This window comes from Ictalurus punctatus, chromosome 27 (assembly GCF_001660625.3).
Source record: "Ictalurus punctatus breed USDA103 chromosome 27, Coco_2.0, whole genome shotgun sequence".
Taxonomy (NCBI): domain Eukaryota; kingdom Metazoa; phylum Chordata; class Actinopteri; order Siluriformes; family Ictaluridae; genus Ictalurus; species Ictalurus punctatus.
The window spans coordinates 2,220,551-2,239,767 of record NC_030442.2 but is presented as its reverse complement, the minus strand read 5'-3'; the positions used below and the strand labels follow the sequence as shown (position 1 = coordinate 2,239,767).

At 42.2% G+C, this 19,217-nt stretch overlaps 1 protein-coding gene across 4 annotated transcripts; it reads right to left on the bottom strand.

Annotated features, from left to right (window-relative positions):
• Positions 1 to 902: 902 nt before the first annotated feature.
• Positions 903 to 12,430, bottom strand: LOC108259440 (platelet-derived growth factor subunit A). Of its 4 annotated transcripts, XM_017458960.3 has the most exons (7): positions 11,916 to 12,429; positions 10,501 to 10,597; positions 6,265 to 6,372; positions 5,519 to 5,706; positions 2,562 to 2,682; positions 2,225 to 2,355; positions 903 to 1,461 (listed from the first exon to the last, which is right to left on the bottom strand). In XM_017458960.3, exons 1-6 carry the CDS (start codon positions 12,000 to 12,002, stop codon positions 2,240 to 2,242), a joined length of 717 nt encoding a protein of 238 aa, XP_017314449.1. In that variant the 5' UTR covers positions 12,003 to 12,429; the 3' UTR covers positions 903 to 1,461; positions 2,225 to 2,239. The 4 variants fall into 4 exon arrangements, with proteins under 4 accessions (XP_017314449.1, XP_017314450.1, XP_053532502.1 ...); XM_017458961.3 differs by lacking the exon at positions 6,265 to 6,372 and having other exon boundaries at positions 11,916 to 12,430; XM_053676527.1 differs by lacking the exon at positions 2,225 to 2,355 and having other exon boundaries at positions 11,916 to 12,427.
• Positions 12,431 to 19,217: the final 6,787 nt, after the last annotated feature.

Here is a 19,217-nt window from a genome sequence, read left to right as displayed (position 1 = left end):
CATTTATACCACCGTGCCATCGAATGAATTCTCCGTTTTGATTGGTCAGAAGGTGTTGATTCGTTTTCTGCAATAGTAAACTACAAGGCGAATCACTAATCGCAGGTTTATACGAAAACACCCTCCTTGTTTCCGTAGTAACAGATATTTCAAAGGGACTTGCACGGCGGACGCTTTTTAAAAATATTTTTAAAATTGCGTGTAACTGTTGACGATGAAGTTTTCTGTAAAGAGATGTTTATTTGATGTATATTTATGGAAGGAGTCTCCAGTGTCAGTGCTTTGTAACAGTCAGAGGAATGGAAAGGTCAAGCTACGTTCTCTTGCCTTATTATTGTCAAGAGGGAGAATTAAAAGACAGGCTGGTGAGGGATCGGATACAGGGATCTACAGCTGCTTTTTAACGTACAGTAAGTGATAGCAGGAACGAAAGTTGTTTCGCAAGACGTTCCGCAACATTACATCGGACGATAAACGATTTTGAATTGGGAAAAAAGTACGATGTGTTGTTATTTAATAAGTAAAATATTGTTAGCATTGGCGGTTTGCAGTGCAAGAGGAAGAAAACAGTGCGAAAGACGCAGGAAAACAATCACACTTGTGGAGGTAACAGTGACTTCCGCTTCGCATCACTCCACCTCAATGTTGATTATTTTTCCTAAAACAGCACACCCTGAAGTCTTTCCTTCCCTTCATAATGACTTCCTGACAGAGATACTACGATCAGCACTGAATTACAGCTATACCATGTAGAGGCAAATAAATATGTTATTGGAATATCACTGAACCTAGCTTATATATATATATATATTATATATATATATATATATATATATATATATATATATATATATATATATATATATATATATATATAAACTAAAACAAAAAAAAAACATCAATGCACTTATAAATAGTTTATTAAAGGCTATTGGAGGCTGTTTTTTTTTTCTACTGTACATACAGCATATGAATCTGAATAGAAAATGGGGCTACAAAAATAAGAGTGTATACTGAAAAAAGTGTTTGCTGGAAGAAAGGAATCTTGCTATAGAAGTGAATAGTTGTGTCTGTCCATTATATGGTAGATCCAAGATCCAAGCCGGGACCGTCCGTTATGAGCATTCAGACTCCACGCCGAAGCCGAGGAAAATCTGCAGTCTTTATAGTTTTGACCAAAAAAAAAAAAAAAAAAAAAAATTCCGTCCATCAGCTGAATTTGCGTCTTTTTTTTTTTTAATCAAAAAGTCCAAGAGACATCCAGTCCAAAAAGTCTGAAAGCTCCGCAACGGTCCGTTTAGCTTAATCCAGGCCAAGGTGAGTGGATTGTGGTGATTGTTTGCTCGGGCTGCCTTTTCTCTGGATGATGTCAGATAGAATCAGTTTTGATTAGACAAGATGGCTTGCCCTTCTTTATCACCACACACTCTCCAAGTCGATCCAGTCAGATTCACCGTACATCTGTGAAGCCAAAAAGAAAAACACACACACACACACACAAAGTCATGTATTACTGTATTTGTGTATAAACTTTAATGTTAACCTCAGTAGTGAAATGAAATGGAGTTTAGCGTGTTAGTTTTTCGCTTGGGGGCGGAGGGGGGCTTTGGGGCATACCGAATACACGCCCCGCTCAAACAAACATAAATTAAGCATTAAACTAAAGGATCGTTGAGGTTGTTTTCACACTTGAGTCCAAACTAAACACTGTTTGCTCTCCACATTTGGTGGGAAGTGAAATCTGTTTCTGATTTTCTGTTTCCTTGGTTTTCGTTGTGAAAAGGTTGTTACGGCATTTGAAAACAAACAAACAAACAAACCAAAAAAAATTGTAGATTTGTTCGGAAATTTGCGCTGTGATTGCGTGCACCGACAATATCGCAAAAAAAAAAAATGTTTTTGCCCAATGAATTCTTTCTTGTGAAAGCAAAGCGGAGCTTATAAGCCCCGCCCTCCAAACAATCCAAGAACCGGTCGTGGGCGTGGACTCAAGTGTGAAAACGCCATTAGTCTTCCCAGTCACGCTCAGTATTTATTAGTATACCGATGTCATAAGTGATCACAGATTAGTGCTTCTCTCATTAAACCACCTCAATCAACGATCTTTATGTTACGAGTTACGGATGAAACCCATCAGCACCGCAGAACATTCCCTCCACCTGAGCGGCTGATCAGGACGCTGATTGGTTGATTGGTAAATCGATTGAGCTGCCCGGTTGCTCACCTCCTACCTGCCAACTCAGTCTGGCGGCAACGTTAGACTAAGACCCGAAAGTGTACGCTTTTTCAGATTTTTTTTTTTGTCCGACTTTTCCTGTATCCTTTTCCTCTTTTTATCTCTCGCCCTAGAGTGGCCTGCGAATGGAGGGATGATGGGAAACGGGGAAGAGAAGGAAAGACAGATTGAAGTATATTCAAAGCCTTACAGAGCGTGTAGAAATGACAGACCAACAATAAAGCAGGACTTGTTTTTCTTTGTTTTGTTTTGTTTTGCGTCACTCGAGGAACCAAACGAGATTAAAGGGGTGAAGGAAATGGTGTGCGTGGGTGTGTTTGTGTACCTGTGTGTAAGCGGGACTCTGTGTGGTGTTTGGACATGCACACACACTCCAGATGATCCTCCAGCTGCACCTGCACCTCCCGCAGTTTCGGTTTGCGACGCACATACTCGATCTTAGCCACCTGAGACGGCGAGCGAGAGAGAGAGTGAGAGAGTAAGAGAGAGTGAGTGAGAGAGAGAGAGTGAGTGGGAGAGAGAGACAGCAAGAGAGAAAGAGAGAGCAAGAGAGAATGTAAGTATCAAAGCTGTGTGAAGAGTTTGTACACACACACACACACCCATATTTCTCTCTGGTGTTGGAGAGAGGTAAGTCCAGGTGAGAAAAGCACATGGTGTGCAGCATGATCTACTTCAAGTGAGTTTTCTCTATATAAACACACACACACACACACACACACACGCACACACACACACACACACACACACACCGTATACTGAAGCACTCCTGAACTGCCTGCGCCAGCCCCCTGAAGGCCTGATTATACAGAACTCCATTCATGTCTCAACACACACACACACACACACACACACACACACACACACACACACACACACACAAACTGGAGAACAGCTCTGGAAAACACAGAAAGAGACAGACAGGCCCCGCGGTTCAAGCGAGGTTAACGCTATTGAACGCTCCCGAGGGGAAGTTTTGGCCTGAAACCCAGTAAGTTCAGCAGCCATGAAATCCTCGCGTTCCTCCCTTCCTCTGCCAGACATATAAAGCCTTTTCCACTTGAGTTTAAAAAACGTTTGTACAGTAGTACAAGCCGAGGAACAAGCGTCAACACGTCGGCAGCCAAGAGAAGCACTCCTGTCAGGACTGTGAGCAAACTCAGGCTTCGAGTGCTTGTTGAAAGCAGCGTAATCAATTACGATAAATGTAAACAAACTCATTCGTTTGCTATTAAAAAAAAGGCTTAGCTCGAACACTACAGTCAAACCCAAGCCCTGAGTGGCTGTCGAAAGCAATGCTACGGTCATTACTGTTACCGTACGAATAAATCATGAGGCTGTGCAAAGAAGAACGGCCATCAGTGGTAATGTAAACTAGCTAATTCTATCTCTATTAATGGACAACTAGCGTCTGTACTATAACCAAACTAATTTTCCTCAGGTTACAGTATTGATGCTAGTTCTCCTTTTACCTTAAGCAGCTTTTTTAGATTTAGATTTGGAACTAGCATCAGTACTGTATGTGCTATAAAAATCTGATGAACATAGGACTCTGGGAATATAGATAAGATACACTCCCTTGAAAAGAGAGTTAGCATTATTACTGTAACCAAACAAATTCCATCTCTATTAAAATAAGAACTAGCATCAGTACTGTAGCCAAGCTACTGCTGTCTCTTTATAGAAACTAGCATCGATATTGCAACCACGCTATTAAAAGAACTAGCATGAGTAAATAAAATACTTCTGTCTATGTTCGAAGTGGAATTAGCAACATTCATGTATTCCAGCTCCATGTTAAAAGGAGAACTAGCATCCAGACTGACTCTGTCAGAGTTAATAAACAAACTAGTATCGGTTCTGTGAGACAAACTAATCCGTCAGTGCTGAAAAGAGAACCAACAGTATTACAGTGTCAAAGTAAAGTCTGTCAGTGTTGAAAGGAGAATTAGCATCAGTCGTGTTTCCAAGCTAACTCAGTCAGTGTTGAAAGGATAATTAGCATCAGGCATGTTTCCAAGCTAATTCGGTCAGTGTTGAAAGGAGAATTAGCATCAGTACTGTGTCCAAGCTAACCCTGTCAGTGTTGAAATAATTAGAATCAGTACTGTATCTATGTTAACCATGTCAGTGTTGAAAGGAGAATTAGCATCAGTTCTGTGTCCACGCTAACCCTGTCAGTGTTGAAATAATTAGCATCAGTATTGTGTCCAGGCTAACTCTGTCAGTGTTGAAATAATTAGACTCAGTACTTTGTCCAAGCTAACTCTTGTCACTGTTGAAAGAATTAGCATCAATACTATATCCATGCTAACCATGTCAGTGTTGAAAGGAAAATTAGCATCAGTTTTGTGTCCAAGCTAACTCGTCACTGTTGAAAGAATTAGCATCAATAAGGTGTCCAAGCTAACCCTGTCAGTGTTGAAAGAATTAGCATCAATACTGTGTCCAAGCTAACCCTGTCAGTGTTAAAAGGAGAACTAGCAACATTATTTAGCCCAAGCTAATGCTGCCATTGTTGGAGAAACACAGTATCCAAGCTAATTTTGTCCACGTTAACAGAGAACTAGCATGAGCGCTGTATTTGGGTCTCAGTCAAAAGGAGAATTAGCATCAGTATCCAAGCTAATCAGAGTTCTCGCTAATCTCTCTGAGTTAAATCTGTACTGTATCCAAGCAACCGATGTCAGTGTTGCAGAAATACAGCACCTGTTTCCTGTGGTTTATGTAGCCAACGTAACTGCTTTCCGATGGTCCAAAACAGAACAAGGCTAGGGTTATAACCGTTCTACACTGCTAGAGCTTAGAATATAACAATAGCCAGCGGTAAAAGAACGGAGAAAGAGAAAGTGAGTGCACGTTGTAATGAGATGATATCTATCTCTCGCTTTTGTCCTTCGCTCGTGTAATAGCGTGTCAGGTTCTTCCTTTATCTCGCACGAGTTAACTCGGCCTCACCTTCACCAGAAAACGAGCTCTCGGATAAGACACGGAGCGGAGGGCGCATGCGCCATTTCTTTATGCGCCGGTAAACCGAGCACCGCACGGCTGTTTGTGCATGAATGAATGGCGCTTGGAGGACAGGCGCAAAGGAAAGAAGAGAAATAATACAGAGGGAAGAAAGAAAAACAAGTAAAGTATGCTGTATATAGTGGGTGTGTGCACACAGCAGAGCTCTCAACCTTTGTACCTCCTGTGCAGTTTGGTGTGTGTAAATGTGTGTGTGTGTGTGTGTGTAAGATAAAGTTTTAGTGTGCGTTAATTGTGTTGTTGTTTTTTTACCTTGACACTCCGGTGTTGTTTTTTGCTAGCATGGCAGCGCATGGTGCTGGTGTTGCAGCAGCCTGAGCACCGTGCCACCTCTACGCATGGTGGCCAGATGAGGAAGTTCGCAGCTGTAGGGTCCACCTGAGAACGTGGGATCTCGTACACCTCCGTCCGAGTCTTGCACGCAGCCGGGACTGCTTCCTCTACACACACACACACACACACACACACACACACACACACACACATATTTATTACGGAGTTATTAGCCTGTTCGACCAATCGCTTGCATTAATCATTAATAAATCACACATAAGTAGGATTATAAATAATGCACAAACTCAACCACGCCAATCAACAGAATATTTTAAACTTTTAAATTATGAGCGTAATATTTCAACATTTGGATTAGAAAAATAAATCTGTCTTGATGAGGTCTGTGATTTGTGAAAAGTGTGTGTGTGTGTGTGTGTGTGTGTGTGTGTGTGTGTGTGTGTGTGAAAAGACATTCACTAATATCGTAGTATTTACGAGAGACAGACAGGACACACGGCGCACACCGCTACACAAACACACAGCTGGATCAACACACTCCGTACGCCTACACTAATCTAACAGAGATTCGGTGCTTATCTAAGAAGGTTATTCAGTTCAGACTCGAACAGGCTGCAGCATGATCGCTGACACGTATGGAATCTCTACCTATTAGGCTCAGTGTGTGTGTGTGTGTGTGTGTGGGCACGCACGTGTGAGTGTCTTACCAATGCTCCTCTTGTGTCTCGGGCGTGTGTGTGAGCTCTTGAGGTTGGTGTTGTGGTCGAGATGTTCTTTGCTGTAGCGCCGTTTAGTCTCCTGAACCACCTCGTTCTCTGCACCAATCAGAACAACACAGAACGCAATCAGCGTCCCTGTAAATCGACCAATCAGGACCCGGTTTTCCCCCGAAAGCATTGTACCGTACGACACATGTACGATTCGTAAACCCTCTGTAAACATTTTTCTTTTGTTGTCGATTCTATTTAGTCACTAATTAGAGCACCTTTATGGCCTTTATCATCAAGTACACCACTTGTCATTACAGCCACACCCACATCATGTAGATTCTGGCTCAAGGCCACGATCAGACAGCACGCTTAAATCAGATACGAGTTTATGTTTCTGTAACCCGAGGACATGCGATTAGTGTGCTTTGACGAACTCCTAGCTTTTCTTTCTTTTTTTTTTTTTTTTTATTGTCGACCGAAAACCACATGAATAAGCTTGCAGTCATAAAAGATCATATTACGCATGTCTAGACTCGACAACAATTAGATATGTATCAGACACACGAAAACAGGCCCGGGCAACAGCTGGCACGCGGTTACGTAGGGCCTATAGAACATGGGTACTGTGAAAGTTTAATACGATGTAATACTTGAAAATCAAAGTGGTTCGATTTTCATTTGGAAGCTCGAGAGTAATTATTATAAAAGATCATTATTACCGTCATACCGATCATTATTACAGACATACCGTCTCTCATCGCTACCAGACGAACGTGATGAACGTGTGACCTCGCGACTCTCGTTGTCACCCAAAAGAGACTTCGGTGTTTAGACGAGTGCAAAAGTCACAACTGTAAAGGTATAAAGCTATAAAGTGTTTATAGTTTAAATCCCCTTAATTTGCTTATGAGCGTTTGATGTGAAACTGCTGAGGTCTGTTATCCGAGCCTGCTCGTCACAACGTCTTTCTCTTTCATGTGGTTTTTTTGTATGCTAATTCTTTAAGGAATTTTTTTTAGAGGTTCATCATACAAAAATAAATAAGTAAATAAAAAATAATAAAAAAAACGAGACATGAAAATTGTTTTGGTCTGTTATGAATGCCAACGTAATATTAAAATACATATTAATATTAGAAATCACATGTCAGGTGGAAAACATGACAGGGTGTGCGGTTACTATAGAAACTGTAAGGCATTACATCTGACCAATCAGAATTGAGAATTTAACAGTGCTGTGGTATAAATCATATTATTACAGAATAATCATCACATCACAATTTTGTCAAATCATATTTTTTAAAAAAGTTTATCATTCATAACTAAAGGTTTTTTGTTCGTTCGTTTGTTTGTTTTTATATGAAATGCATGTTCTTTTATTGGACAATGCACATTAATGCCGCAATACCCCATGAAGTCAATAGGAGATGATGATGACGATTAGCATTGCACGTCTTGTGAAATTTTTCATAATAATAACAACGAAATTGAAATACTTTATAGCTGATTGTATTATCGGCTACCGTATACTACAGTGCATTGTGTGTCATTTATCTGGATTAAGAGTGTTTGGAGTATTTGTTGAGCCTGACTGAAGAGATTAGGAATCTTTGAGGAGCTTATGCAGCGTTCCTGGTGCGCGCAGACGTCGAGTACGAATTAGAATTCAACTAGAAAATCACTAAAAGGAGCAGTGGTGGCTTGGCGGTTAAGGCTCTGGGTTACTGATCAGAAGGTCGGGGGTTCAAGCCCTAGCACTGCCAAGCTGCCACTGTTGGGCCCTTGAGCAAGGCCCTTAACCCTCTCTGCTCCAGGGGGCGCTGTATCATGGCTGACCCTGTGCTCTGACCCCAACCTCCTAACATGCTGGGGTATGTGAAGAAAAGAATTTCACTGTGCTGTAATGTATACGTGATCAATAAAGACTTTTTATCATTAAAAAGCTGTCGGTTCGTACAACTACCGAGACTAAAATATTTCCAGGCGTCTATTTCCAGGGACGAGCAGATGCCGTGAACGGAGCTCAATGGAATTCCGGTGCCACCACGGTGGCGACTTTGACTGACCACGTCCAAATGGAGTTTAACATCACCCTCTGTGTGGAGATTCTTCGCTGGAAACTTGATCCGCCCTACTTCGTGCGTGTAAAACGAGCCCAGAAGAGCAAGTCTGGTAAATAAGCACGATCACTCACTCATCCAACCAGCAGGTACACTCCTGAGAGCGTGGGGGCATGGTAAGGAGAGGGCAGATTTGATTCAGTACGCTTGAGCTGTACTCTGCACACTAGCTGAGCCTTTCACACACTCGTTAGCAGACTCCAGAAAACACACTCCCTGAGGCGATCTCACAGACACACACACACACACGCTCGCTAGGAATCCGACATGAATAATACATTACAGTGCTGGCATTCAGCCTCGCTAAGCTCATAAAGGCTGCATGACAACGCCATAATGGAGAGAGTCTCTTGACCTCCCTCGAGCTGCAGCAGCGCTACACATGCAGTCGTTTGCATTTCAATTACGCATCCACAGGGGAAATCTTGAGCAGAGACGCCGGTCTTGATGGAGCTCCTTTGCACTTTTCTTTATCAGATGCTCCTGAACATCTGCTTCTGGTTAGCATTAACCAAACGTTCTTGATGGGTACAGAAACGTTTGGTTTTTTTGGGGGGGATTTTTTTTTTGGGGGGAAGCAAAAGCTTTTGAGTGGAAGTTCATCAACTTTGCAAGAAAAAAAGTGTTCGAGAGGTGGAACTAGTTCGATCTTCAGTCTTCAAGAAATTAATGAGTGTGTCGTTTATGCTCACTGCCCACGTCTAACTGCCAACTATTAGGAATGTTCCTGCACATCCCTGTTAAAGTGTCCAAAATCACAGATAATGGAAAGTTCTTGTTTCGGATTCTTCAAACGTTCGCAAGCAAACAACCTCCTTCTTTTGGTTTCTCCAACATGCTGCGAGAGATAGTTAATGACAACTGAGGATTTAAGCTCCGCAATTGTGGCGTGCACCATCGTTATCCTTCTTCAAACCGTTTACTTCTCTTCTGAGAAAAACGCTCTGGCAATCGCTTCTTAGATACACCAGATCAAAGCAACCATCCTGTTCAAACAGGCCACACCAATCCTGAAATTCTATATCCCTACTAGTACCTTTGATTTCTTGTTTTACCATCAACACAAACCTGATAGGACTAAGCTGCAGCGAAGTTCAGGAATTCTTGCCTCATCAACCATCGCCAAAGGTCAGACTGCACTTTGTGGCTTTAAATCACTTCTTTGTTTCGTCCCGTCGTCGCGCTTTCTTTCTCCGACACCGACTAATCTAGGACGACAAGAGAGGTCCGGCCAAAACAGTGACATCCGTCAAACAAGTTCACACGCAGGCAGTATTTGCGGCGCCTTGAGAGACAAGACAGAAGCGCCCGTCTCTGGGCAACGGTCCTTGAGGCGCTTGGCATCAGCACAACTGGGCAGTTATGTGAACTTTCGAATGTGGTGCTAGATTAGGAGCATGTCCTTCTTGAAGACTTACATTCTGTAGACTGCTACACTGGCTAGTACATCCTAGAACATGGTCTATTCGCATCTGCACACAACGAAAGCAGCTACAGTTCAAACGCACACTCACGCCAGGGGACAAACAAATCTGGCTAGCAGACTGGATAACTTGTTCTATGCTTAAATCAGCTAATTTATTCCATCGATGATGAGCGGAACTGTAACTAAATGTACACGTGGTTGTCAAGGCTCGGAAACGGGGACGTATACAAAACACTGTACACGCCAGTGATTTCATTAAAGAACGGACAAATAACAACGTAGTATAACGTAGACTGCGAGTAACAAGAATGCGCAAAAAATATATACGTAGCATGATTATGTGACTCAGGTGACATAGATAATGCAAGAAACTGATGAACAAGAACAGGGAGGAGGGAAAACAATATCAACGCAACAACAAAAGCATCGCTTTGTGTACGTGGCCTGGAGCATGTGTGTATTACAGTGGTATACTAACTCTTCAGAACATGCTACCAACAATAGGCAGAACTCTATGCACTAGTGCAGTGGCCTAGTCAGAAAACAAGCACCCACAATGGAGCGCCGCCAACGATTCCCACAGCTCGTGTGTGACATCATCTCATAGATTCCAGTAGGAGGTCAATCTCGCAATATTTACTGATTTAGAACAAAGTGTGCAGATTGTACGAAACCTAACGTGGAGTACCTGCAGTGTGCAACTCCAGAAGCCGCTGGAGGTCACTCATGGTGCGGATCTCGCTGTTGGACAGTCTCTCGATGAGCTCTCGAGGAATCAGCGCCTCCTTGAAAAGCAATATTGTTCAGTTAGTACGGATAATCATAAGAGTCTTCATAAATACGTATGAATGCAATCGTCTTTAGGCTAAAAAATGGGAGTCTCAGTGAATCAAATAACTGTATCAGTTATTTTGTGTAAACGTCCTCAATTGCAGCACTCGAGTCCCATTTCGGAGCACGTGTACGTCTCTGGAGTATTTATACTTTTGGAAAACTTTTACTTCGCTACCTTTAAAGGAGACTTTTAGACACCACCACATTTCTGCACTTTGCTACGGTAATAAACTGCCTATTTTAAGCCTGAGTGAATGGCAAGTGGAAAAACCCCAAAGCACTGACTCTGACTGTTCATACTTAACCAAAACATGGGTAATTGTTTGGGTGTTTCTGGACAGAATAAAAACGACTCATCAGTGCCTACCTGTGCTGCGTGGAAACTAACCTGACATTAGTCATGTCCTGGAGTCTCGTAGTCTCCGAGGTACACAGTTCCTTTCACTTAAAATGTGTTAGACATGCCTATTAGCCTACTAAAGTAGAGTCTACACACATCGTAGGTTATTAGTACTGCACGAATACTCTTAGCCTAACAACCTGTAGGAATGTAGTGTGTTATTATTACTAGATAAGTGCTATATTAGACTACTAAACCGTGGTCTAGACACATACATGAAAATATTAGCACTACATAAGTACTATTAGCCTATTAAAGTATAGTCTAGATAATTATGCTCTACACACTTATAGTAGGTTATTAATGATAAATAAGTAGTTTTAGGCTGCTGAACTATGGTCTACACATATACAGTAGATTACTGGTACTAGACAATGCTCTAAGTGTTCTAAACTATAGTCTACATGCATACAGTGACTTATTGGTACTAGATAAGCCTTATTAATCATTAGCCTAGTAAACTACACTCTATATAGCCATATAGTAGGTTAAATCCATTATGGTGTAGGTCACATTTGAAAGTTAATAACTGGTCACCTACAAACATTCATCATTCAAGCTAGAATTACACTCTCAGAGGAAAAAAGGGTTCTTTAAGTAGTTCTACCTTTCTAGGAATTTAGGAATACAGGTATGCTGAAAGGCTACACACTGACAGGAACCTGGTTCTTAGATTCATCACCTGTCCTGCCATTTCTAAATGCAAGTCACCTGTGGGAAAATAAAATCTTACATAAACCGGAGGGCCCTTTTATGATTTTTTTCTATGCGTGCACCTCGTCGGCACGCGCGCGCGCGCACTGTACAGTTACAAACTGTAAAAGTTCCGCGCGCAGGTGGAGTGTGCGGTGTTGGAAGCGCGTGCTCACCCCGGTTGCGGCGGCGGCGGCGTGCGGCACGGAGAAGCAGCAGCAGCAGCAGCAGCACGCGAGGAGGCAGCAGAGCGCGGCTCTCATCTCCGCTCACGCGCGCTTTCACTGCTTCCCATGGAGGGTCGGACCGCACACACGGTCGCTGGCGCGGTCGAGTCGAGATCCCCGAAACGCGACCGACTCGATCATCGCGTTCCAAGTGATCGAAAATGAAGACTCGGTTTCTCCTTTATGTTCGCTGCATCGTGCACGCGCCGTCAACGTGATATAAAACAACAACAATTGTAAAAAAAAAAAAAAAAAAAAAAAAAAAAAAAATATTGTTTAAAAAAAAAAAAAAAAAAAAGACCGAATAGGAATCCTTTCGGTGATGAAGAACGTTCTCCTCCTCGACGTAATCCCAAATTGTGCCGCAGGACCGAGATGTGAGCGCGTGTCGCGTGTTTGTTTTTGGGGGTTTCCCCGTGAAGCGCGCGCTCCACCGAGCTCCGTCTGGTCGTGAATGAACTCTGAACGCTTCGTGGCTCCAAATAAAAAAATGCGACGGAGGCGCGCACACGCACGCGCGCCCCCGCAGCCTCGAGCGGTCGGTCCACCTGTAACGTTCGCGCACTTGAAACCAACCCAGCCCCCGTTATGAAGATTTTTCAACCTCCCCAAAAGAAACTAAAGACAAAAAGTGAAGGGTTTTTTTTTTTGTTTTTTTTTAAATCCACATTTTAGTTTCTCCAGTCGTTTTAGAAAGAGAAATAAACATTTAAACAATTCTACAGCGTGTCTTAACTTCGGTGTGGACAGAAAACTCTTGCTAAAGATTTAGAAACAGTGTTCTGACGTCACAAAGTCAATAATAATAATAATAATAATAGGTACTAATATACTTTTCCTTGTCCCACCGTGGCCGTGTGTGTGGAGTTTGCATGTTCTCCCCGTGCTGCGGGGGTTTCCTCCGGGTACTCCGGTTTCCTCCCCCAGTCCAAACACATGCATGGTAGGCTGATTGGCGTGTCTAAAGTTTCCATAGTGTATGAATGGGTGTGTGAGTGTATATGTGAGTGTGCCCTGCGATGGACTGGCACCCTGTCCAGGGTGTACCCCGCCTTGTGCCCCATGCTCCCTGGGATAGACTCCAGGTTCCCCGTGACCCTGAAAAGGAGTAAGTGGTAGAAGATGGATGGATAGATGGATACTTTTCCTTGTGGTACCGTCTTCCATGTTGTTCATTCTGAGATGCTTTTCTGCACACCGCGGTTGTAAAGAGTGGATATTTGATTTTCCGTAACCTTTCATCCCGCTCGAACAAGACTGTCTCTCAGAAATCTCCTTGTTGCTGAGGTGGTACCATTAAAAGGAGATCTTTTGTACATCCTTTATCTGGGAAGGTGCATGTAATCTACTGTTCCTTTAAATTAGCTTTAAAGCGTTATGCTCCTTCTAAGATCTAATTATGTACAGTGAATTATGTCCAGGGTGTACCTCGCCTCGTGCCCCGTGTCCCCTGGCATGGGCTCCAGGCTCCCCGCGATGATACCACTCCAGCGACATGCCACTTTAATAGTAATACATGTACACCTGCTGGTTCATCTAATCAGCCAATCATGTGGCCACAGCATAATGCATAACGTCATGCAGATACTATGGTTAATGTTCACATCGAACATCAGAATAAGGGGGAAATAAATATGATCTCAGTGACTGTGGCATGGATGTCGGTGCCTGACAGGCTGGTTTGCGTTTATTTCCGAAACTGCCGATCTCCTGGGATTTTCATCCACACAGTGGGCGGCTGCGACTCGGATGGTAGAGCGAGTTGTCCACTAATCGTAGGGTTGGTGGTTTGATTCCTGGCCCACGTGACTCCACATGCCGAAGTGTCCTAGGGCAAGACACTGAACCCCAAGTTGCTCCCGATGGCAAGTTAGTGCCTTGCATGGCAGCTCTGGTACCATTGGTGTGTGAATGGGTGAATGACAACCAGTGTAAAGTGCTTTGGATAAAAGCTATATACTATATAAGTGCACCATTTACCATTTTACCATTTACGACAATCTCTGGAGTTTTCGCACAGAGAATGGTGCGAAAGACAAAAAACATTCAGTAAGCAGCAGTTCTGTTTGTTGGTGAGAGATGTCAGGGGAGGATGACCAAACTGACAGGTGGGGCGTGGTAAATCATATAACCACTCTTTATAGCCATGTTGTGCAGAAAATCATCTCAGGGCGACCGGTTTAGTCTCGTTAAAAAACTGGCAATCCCAATTACCCGTATCTGTCACTAAGCGCTAACAGTGTCTCTGTAGGGAGGAGGGAGAGTTAATAGTTGAGATGGAGCTTACAGCACAAATAGCCCCAGCAGACTAATGACTAACTGGGAATGAAGAAGGAAGGGTGTCATGTTCCTTTCACCATCCATCCATCCATCTTTCCATTTATCCTCCCATCCTCCCTCCCTTTCTCCATTTTGAATGAGTGAACCTTTAATCATTCCCCTTTGGTCCAGACAGGAAGCTCCACAGACACTTAACCATTGGAGAGAGGTGATGTGAGGAAAAAGTGAGCTTAGACAATAGTGGAGGAAAAACAGGGATGAAGGAGAAAGGCCATGAAGAGGTGAATGCAATGTCCCGTAACTGAAACAACAGTAGATAAGGCAGGTCAGGTGTACACACACACACACACACACACACTCACACTCAGACATACTTAGTGTGGGTTTGGTGACTGTTTCTGGAGCTTTTAAGATGCCACCATGTTCCGTAACTCAAGTGCACCCTACCTGACTCACATTACGCAACATTCTTTCTTGTTATATGCTGTTTTGTCTACACAGTGATGTTACCACAACTGACGCAAATGACATTATATTTCACCTTAGGAATCCAAAGAACATCTGATCTTGACACTCACAAAAGAAAAAAAAAATCCCACCCAAGAATCATCAGCTTCTGTTCATCTATTTAATGTGAATGAAGAAGTCTTCTAAGAAGCTGTAACCACTAAACACCACACATCAGAGCTTTCAGGGCTTCAAGAACTTCAACAAGTCTTACTGTTGTTAACTGTCAAGATAATACTTTAAATACAAGAGCATTCCCTGGTCGGTTTTGTTTTTTTAGGGCGTAGGTGGTGGGTGGCTTGGGGTGTGAGGAGCTAGCGGTTCGGATGATGGTAATTTGGCACGATGGTAGCCATACTGAAAAAATACGAACAATATATAATAAGCAAGCCATTTAAAAAAATTTTTTGAATCCTTTAAGGGTTTCCCAAACAAATTTCTTTACACATATAATACATACACTCATACAGTAATAATGGTAATAAACTCCTAATACAGCTGATAATTATTGTAATAATAATTCCTTAGATTTATAATAGCGCTTTACATTGTATGGATACACCCATCAAGACATCAGACATTAACCCGAGACCAGTATCGGACCGGTGACCCTGGATCTATTTCTGTTATTGTACTTTTTCAGGTGGGAAGCAACATCATTGGTGAACATTCTTTCATGTCTGAGGAAATGATGGATTCAACAGTCAGCAATAAGCGTCCAAAACATGAAAAAAAAAAATCTTCCTTTCACCCACATCTAGCTGCAAAACAGCTCTGTCTGACGCCATTTGCAAAATCATGGACCAAGGACAAAAACATCCTTACAAACTGGGAACATGGCGGAATTTCCATTTCATATTCATTTCCATTTATAGTTCCTTCCATTCATTATAAGAATAAAGGTGTAGAGATCGGCTTAGGTCATATATGGTAGTTTATTGTGCATAAAATTATTAAGCTACTTGTTATTCAATGCAGGCGATTTCTATTGTTTAACCCTTTACTGCATGGCGTTGCAATATTTTTGACTGTACAGTACAGTTTGTTATGTTTCCAATGATTCTAGCATGCAGTTTAATTGCTTTCTTACAAAAAATGTATTGCAATTTTACAATAGTCTGTTTAAATATATATATATATATATATATATATATATATATATATATATATATATATATATATATATATATTCTTAGTCACACGAATAATCTTTAAAATATGTTAAACATGATTAACATAATAATGGTTTACATCATGGGTTCAGCACAAGTGTACTAAGTGGCTGAGAAAACCCGTTTGGAAAACTGAATTTCGGTCCGGAACGTTTGGATAAGTTTCCTGTAAGTCGATTTTTATAGACGCTTTAATTGACAGGCCATTGTAGATCCTGGGGGAGGAGCTTCGTGAACATGGGCGGGAAACGAATACCCAATGTTGCTAGTTTCTTCGTCTGAGCTCCGCCCCTTTCCCCCTCAAAAAAGGAAATCGCAGGGTGTACGTAACTTCAACAGAGTGGATAGAGTCAACTGAGGGAAAGGAAATGCCTTATCGGTATTTTCATTCACTCTCACAAGTGGCAGAGCGCTCCTTTAACATGGCGCCTTCAGAAATACTTAACCTTCTCTGTTGGTCCAGAAAACAAGGCTGCAAATAATATACTGTATATGATACTACGTACTACTTTTTAAAGAGGTGAAATTTGGAGCAAACGGTGTTTTCATGTCGTTTTAATGAAGTACCAAATCATCTTAACAGTCTGTTTGGCAAATTATTCTGGCAGTTTCCCTAACCGAATAATTCCTCTGTTGAATTTCCAAGTAGGTGACATGATATACCAAAAAACATGGTGTTTACACTCTGAATATTTCATACGCTTTCATATCGTGTGAGACATGACAGGCATCTCAGTGGGAGAGCAGGAGGCCTCTAAATCAAAGGAATGAGCGCTGATGAAATTGTTTATGAATTTATTCATGCATGACTGGAAGCAGTGTGTAACACAGGGGAGACACAGAAAGCAAATCGCCTTCATTATGGCTGTGGCACAAAAATAGCCTGGGACCAAAGGATCATGGGAGTTGGACTCCTCTGAGATTTGACACTGCCAAAAAGAATGAAGCACAGAACACAACCGCAACAAGCACAACTGTGGGAAAGGACACAACACATATATGCACGCACACACACACACACACACACACACACACACACGCGGTTAACACTAGCCAAACATGCCAAGGTCCTCTGGGGTTTGTGCCAAAACTCAAATTTTTGCTCTCCTTCCCATCATGCTGAGCATGAGAATATCACACTGCACTCATTTGCTCAATGACTCTCACTCATACACACACATTCACTTACTCCACAAACACACATACTCATTCCTTCACGCTCATACTTATACGCACTCACTCATTCACTCTCTTACACAGACATACTCTACACTGACATCATCAGTTATCTTTGATCCATTCACAGACTCATTCAACTCTCACACATGATCTCCTGGGATTTTCTAGAGTTTCTAGAATTTACACAGGATGGTGCTAAGGCTGGAAGTGCCTTGTTGATGAGAGAGATCAAAGGTGAACGGCTGGACCGGTTCAAGCTGAGAGGAAGGCTATAGTAACTCTTAGTAAATAACCACCCTTTATAACCGTGGTGAGCTGAAAAGCATCTCAAAATGCATGATGTATCAAACCTTGGGCTGGGATGGGTTACAACAGCAGAAGATCACGCCAGGTTCCACTCCTATCAGACAAAAACAGGTATCTGGATAATTGCACGAATGAGCAGGTGTACAGGCGTTCCTATTAAAGTGGCCACGAGCCTATACTTTTACACACTCACTCACTCAGTCTTCCACACACATGTATGTACTAACTCATTGACTCATACAATCAGACTCTTGCGCTCTCACTCACTATGTACACACACACACACACACACACACACACACACACACACACACACACACACACACACACAGATCAACAGTAGCAGCCAAATATGGCCATGTTTAATGGAGCATACAGCTTCAATGGTGGTTTATTTGGGTCTTAGCCAAATAACTTGTCCATTACCAGCCGTTTCACTCTGTGTTAGCTCAGAAAGAGATATATATAGCTTACACGATAAAGTCATAAAACACCTGTCTCGCGCTCCATGTTTCCGTCTGTGTATAGCTATCGCGTTGTGAGAAAAATCAGAATGTTGTAAGGCAGTACTCAGAGTTTGTGCATCTGAAAATTACGCTCCTAATCATTTTCCATCCGGGATGCTTAGTTTCTGTGTGACGTATTATGGGAATAACGAGCAGTGAGAACCTGACTCATAGCGAGGTGAAAGGAATGAGCTACTTAATCCGAATCACAAGCTGTGTAGTGCTGTCCAAGTAGTGGGACTCTGGGGCAAGTTCTTGTTGTCTGGGAAGAAATGATGTTCAGCACCTGTTACAGTGCTTCCATCTGTCATACGTTCCTCACAAAAACATGGGAAAAGCTGGTTCTTTAGCAGTCTCCTCATACCATATGATCCTAAACTGTACAATTATACAACCATACAATATAACTGAAAGCAGCGATCTCTGGGGTCCAAGCACCTTTCACAAATAGCAACCCCAATAGCTAGTTCTTGCCAAGTGACACAGAATACTTCTGAGACCGTAGATGAACATACTGTTCAAGTTTCCTGGCTCAGTGGAAACCATGCAAACATGCTGATTGGCTGATGGTAGCCCAGATCATTAAAGTAACCCAATTATCATTAGAAACCTACAGATAAGCACAACAGTACAGTACAGTACACCAAATTCCAGTTTGATCAGACTTACAGCTAGTTGAACCTAAGCCCACCCACTACAGATGACCACACCCGATTTTTTGCACACAGCCTCACACTCATGTCTTGAACGTTTAACCTGTAGAGTTTTTGTGTGAATCCATGAATTTGACCAAACTCCGTCCCCACCCAAGGCGGTTAGCATGTGACAGCCATATTGTTTTCAAATCTTAAACTGTTTTTATGATTCTGTTGAGTAGTACGTCACTAGATTTTGAGAAGTTTTGTCAAAAATGCTAGGACTAGATTGCAAAAGTAGGCTTCACACATTATGCAAACTAGCGCAAAGGTGGGTGGAGCTAAACCAAATGGAATAGAATGCGTTTGAATTATGCCAAAAAGAAGTGTGTCTCTAAGACAGAGATACGGGCTGACACACGAAATGCTTACCACTTCACCTGGTGCTGATTGATGACTGAACTGCAGATATTATGACCTTAAAAAGATTTCAAAAGCACACTAATATTTGTGCCGTTTGCTAAAGCTTATTCGCTAGGTAACGTATTTATTTTTAAAAAATCCACCCCTTACTGTAGACAGATACGCCTTAAGCCGTGTGCATGTCAAGCTCTGATGGGAAAATCACTGCATTTAGCTTGGGACGTTTCTTCAGTAAGACCTACA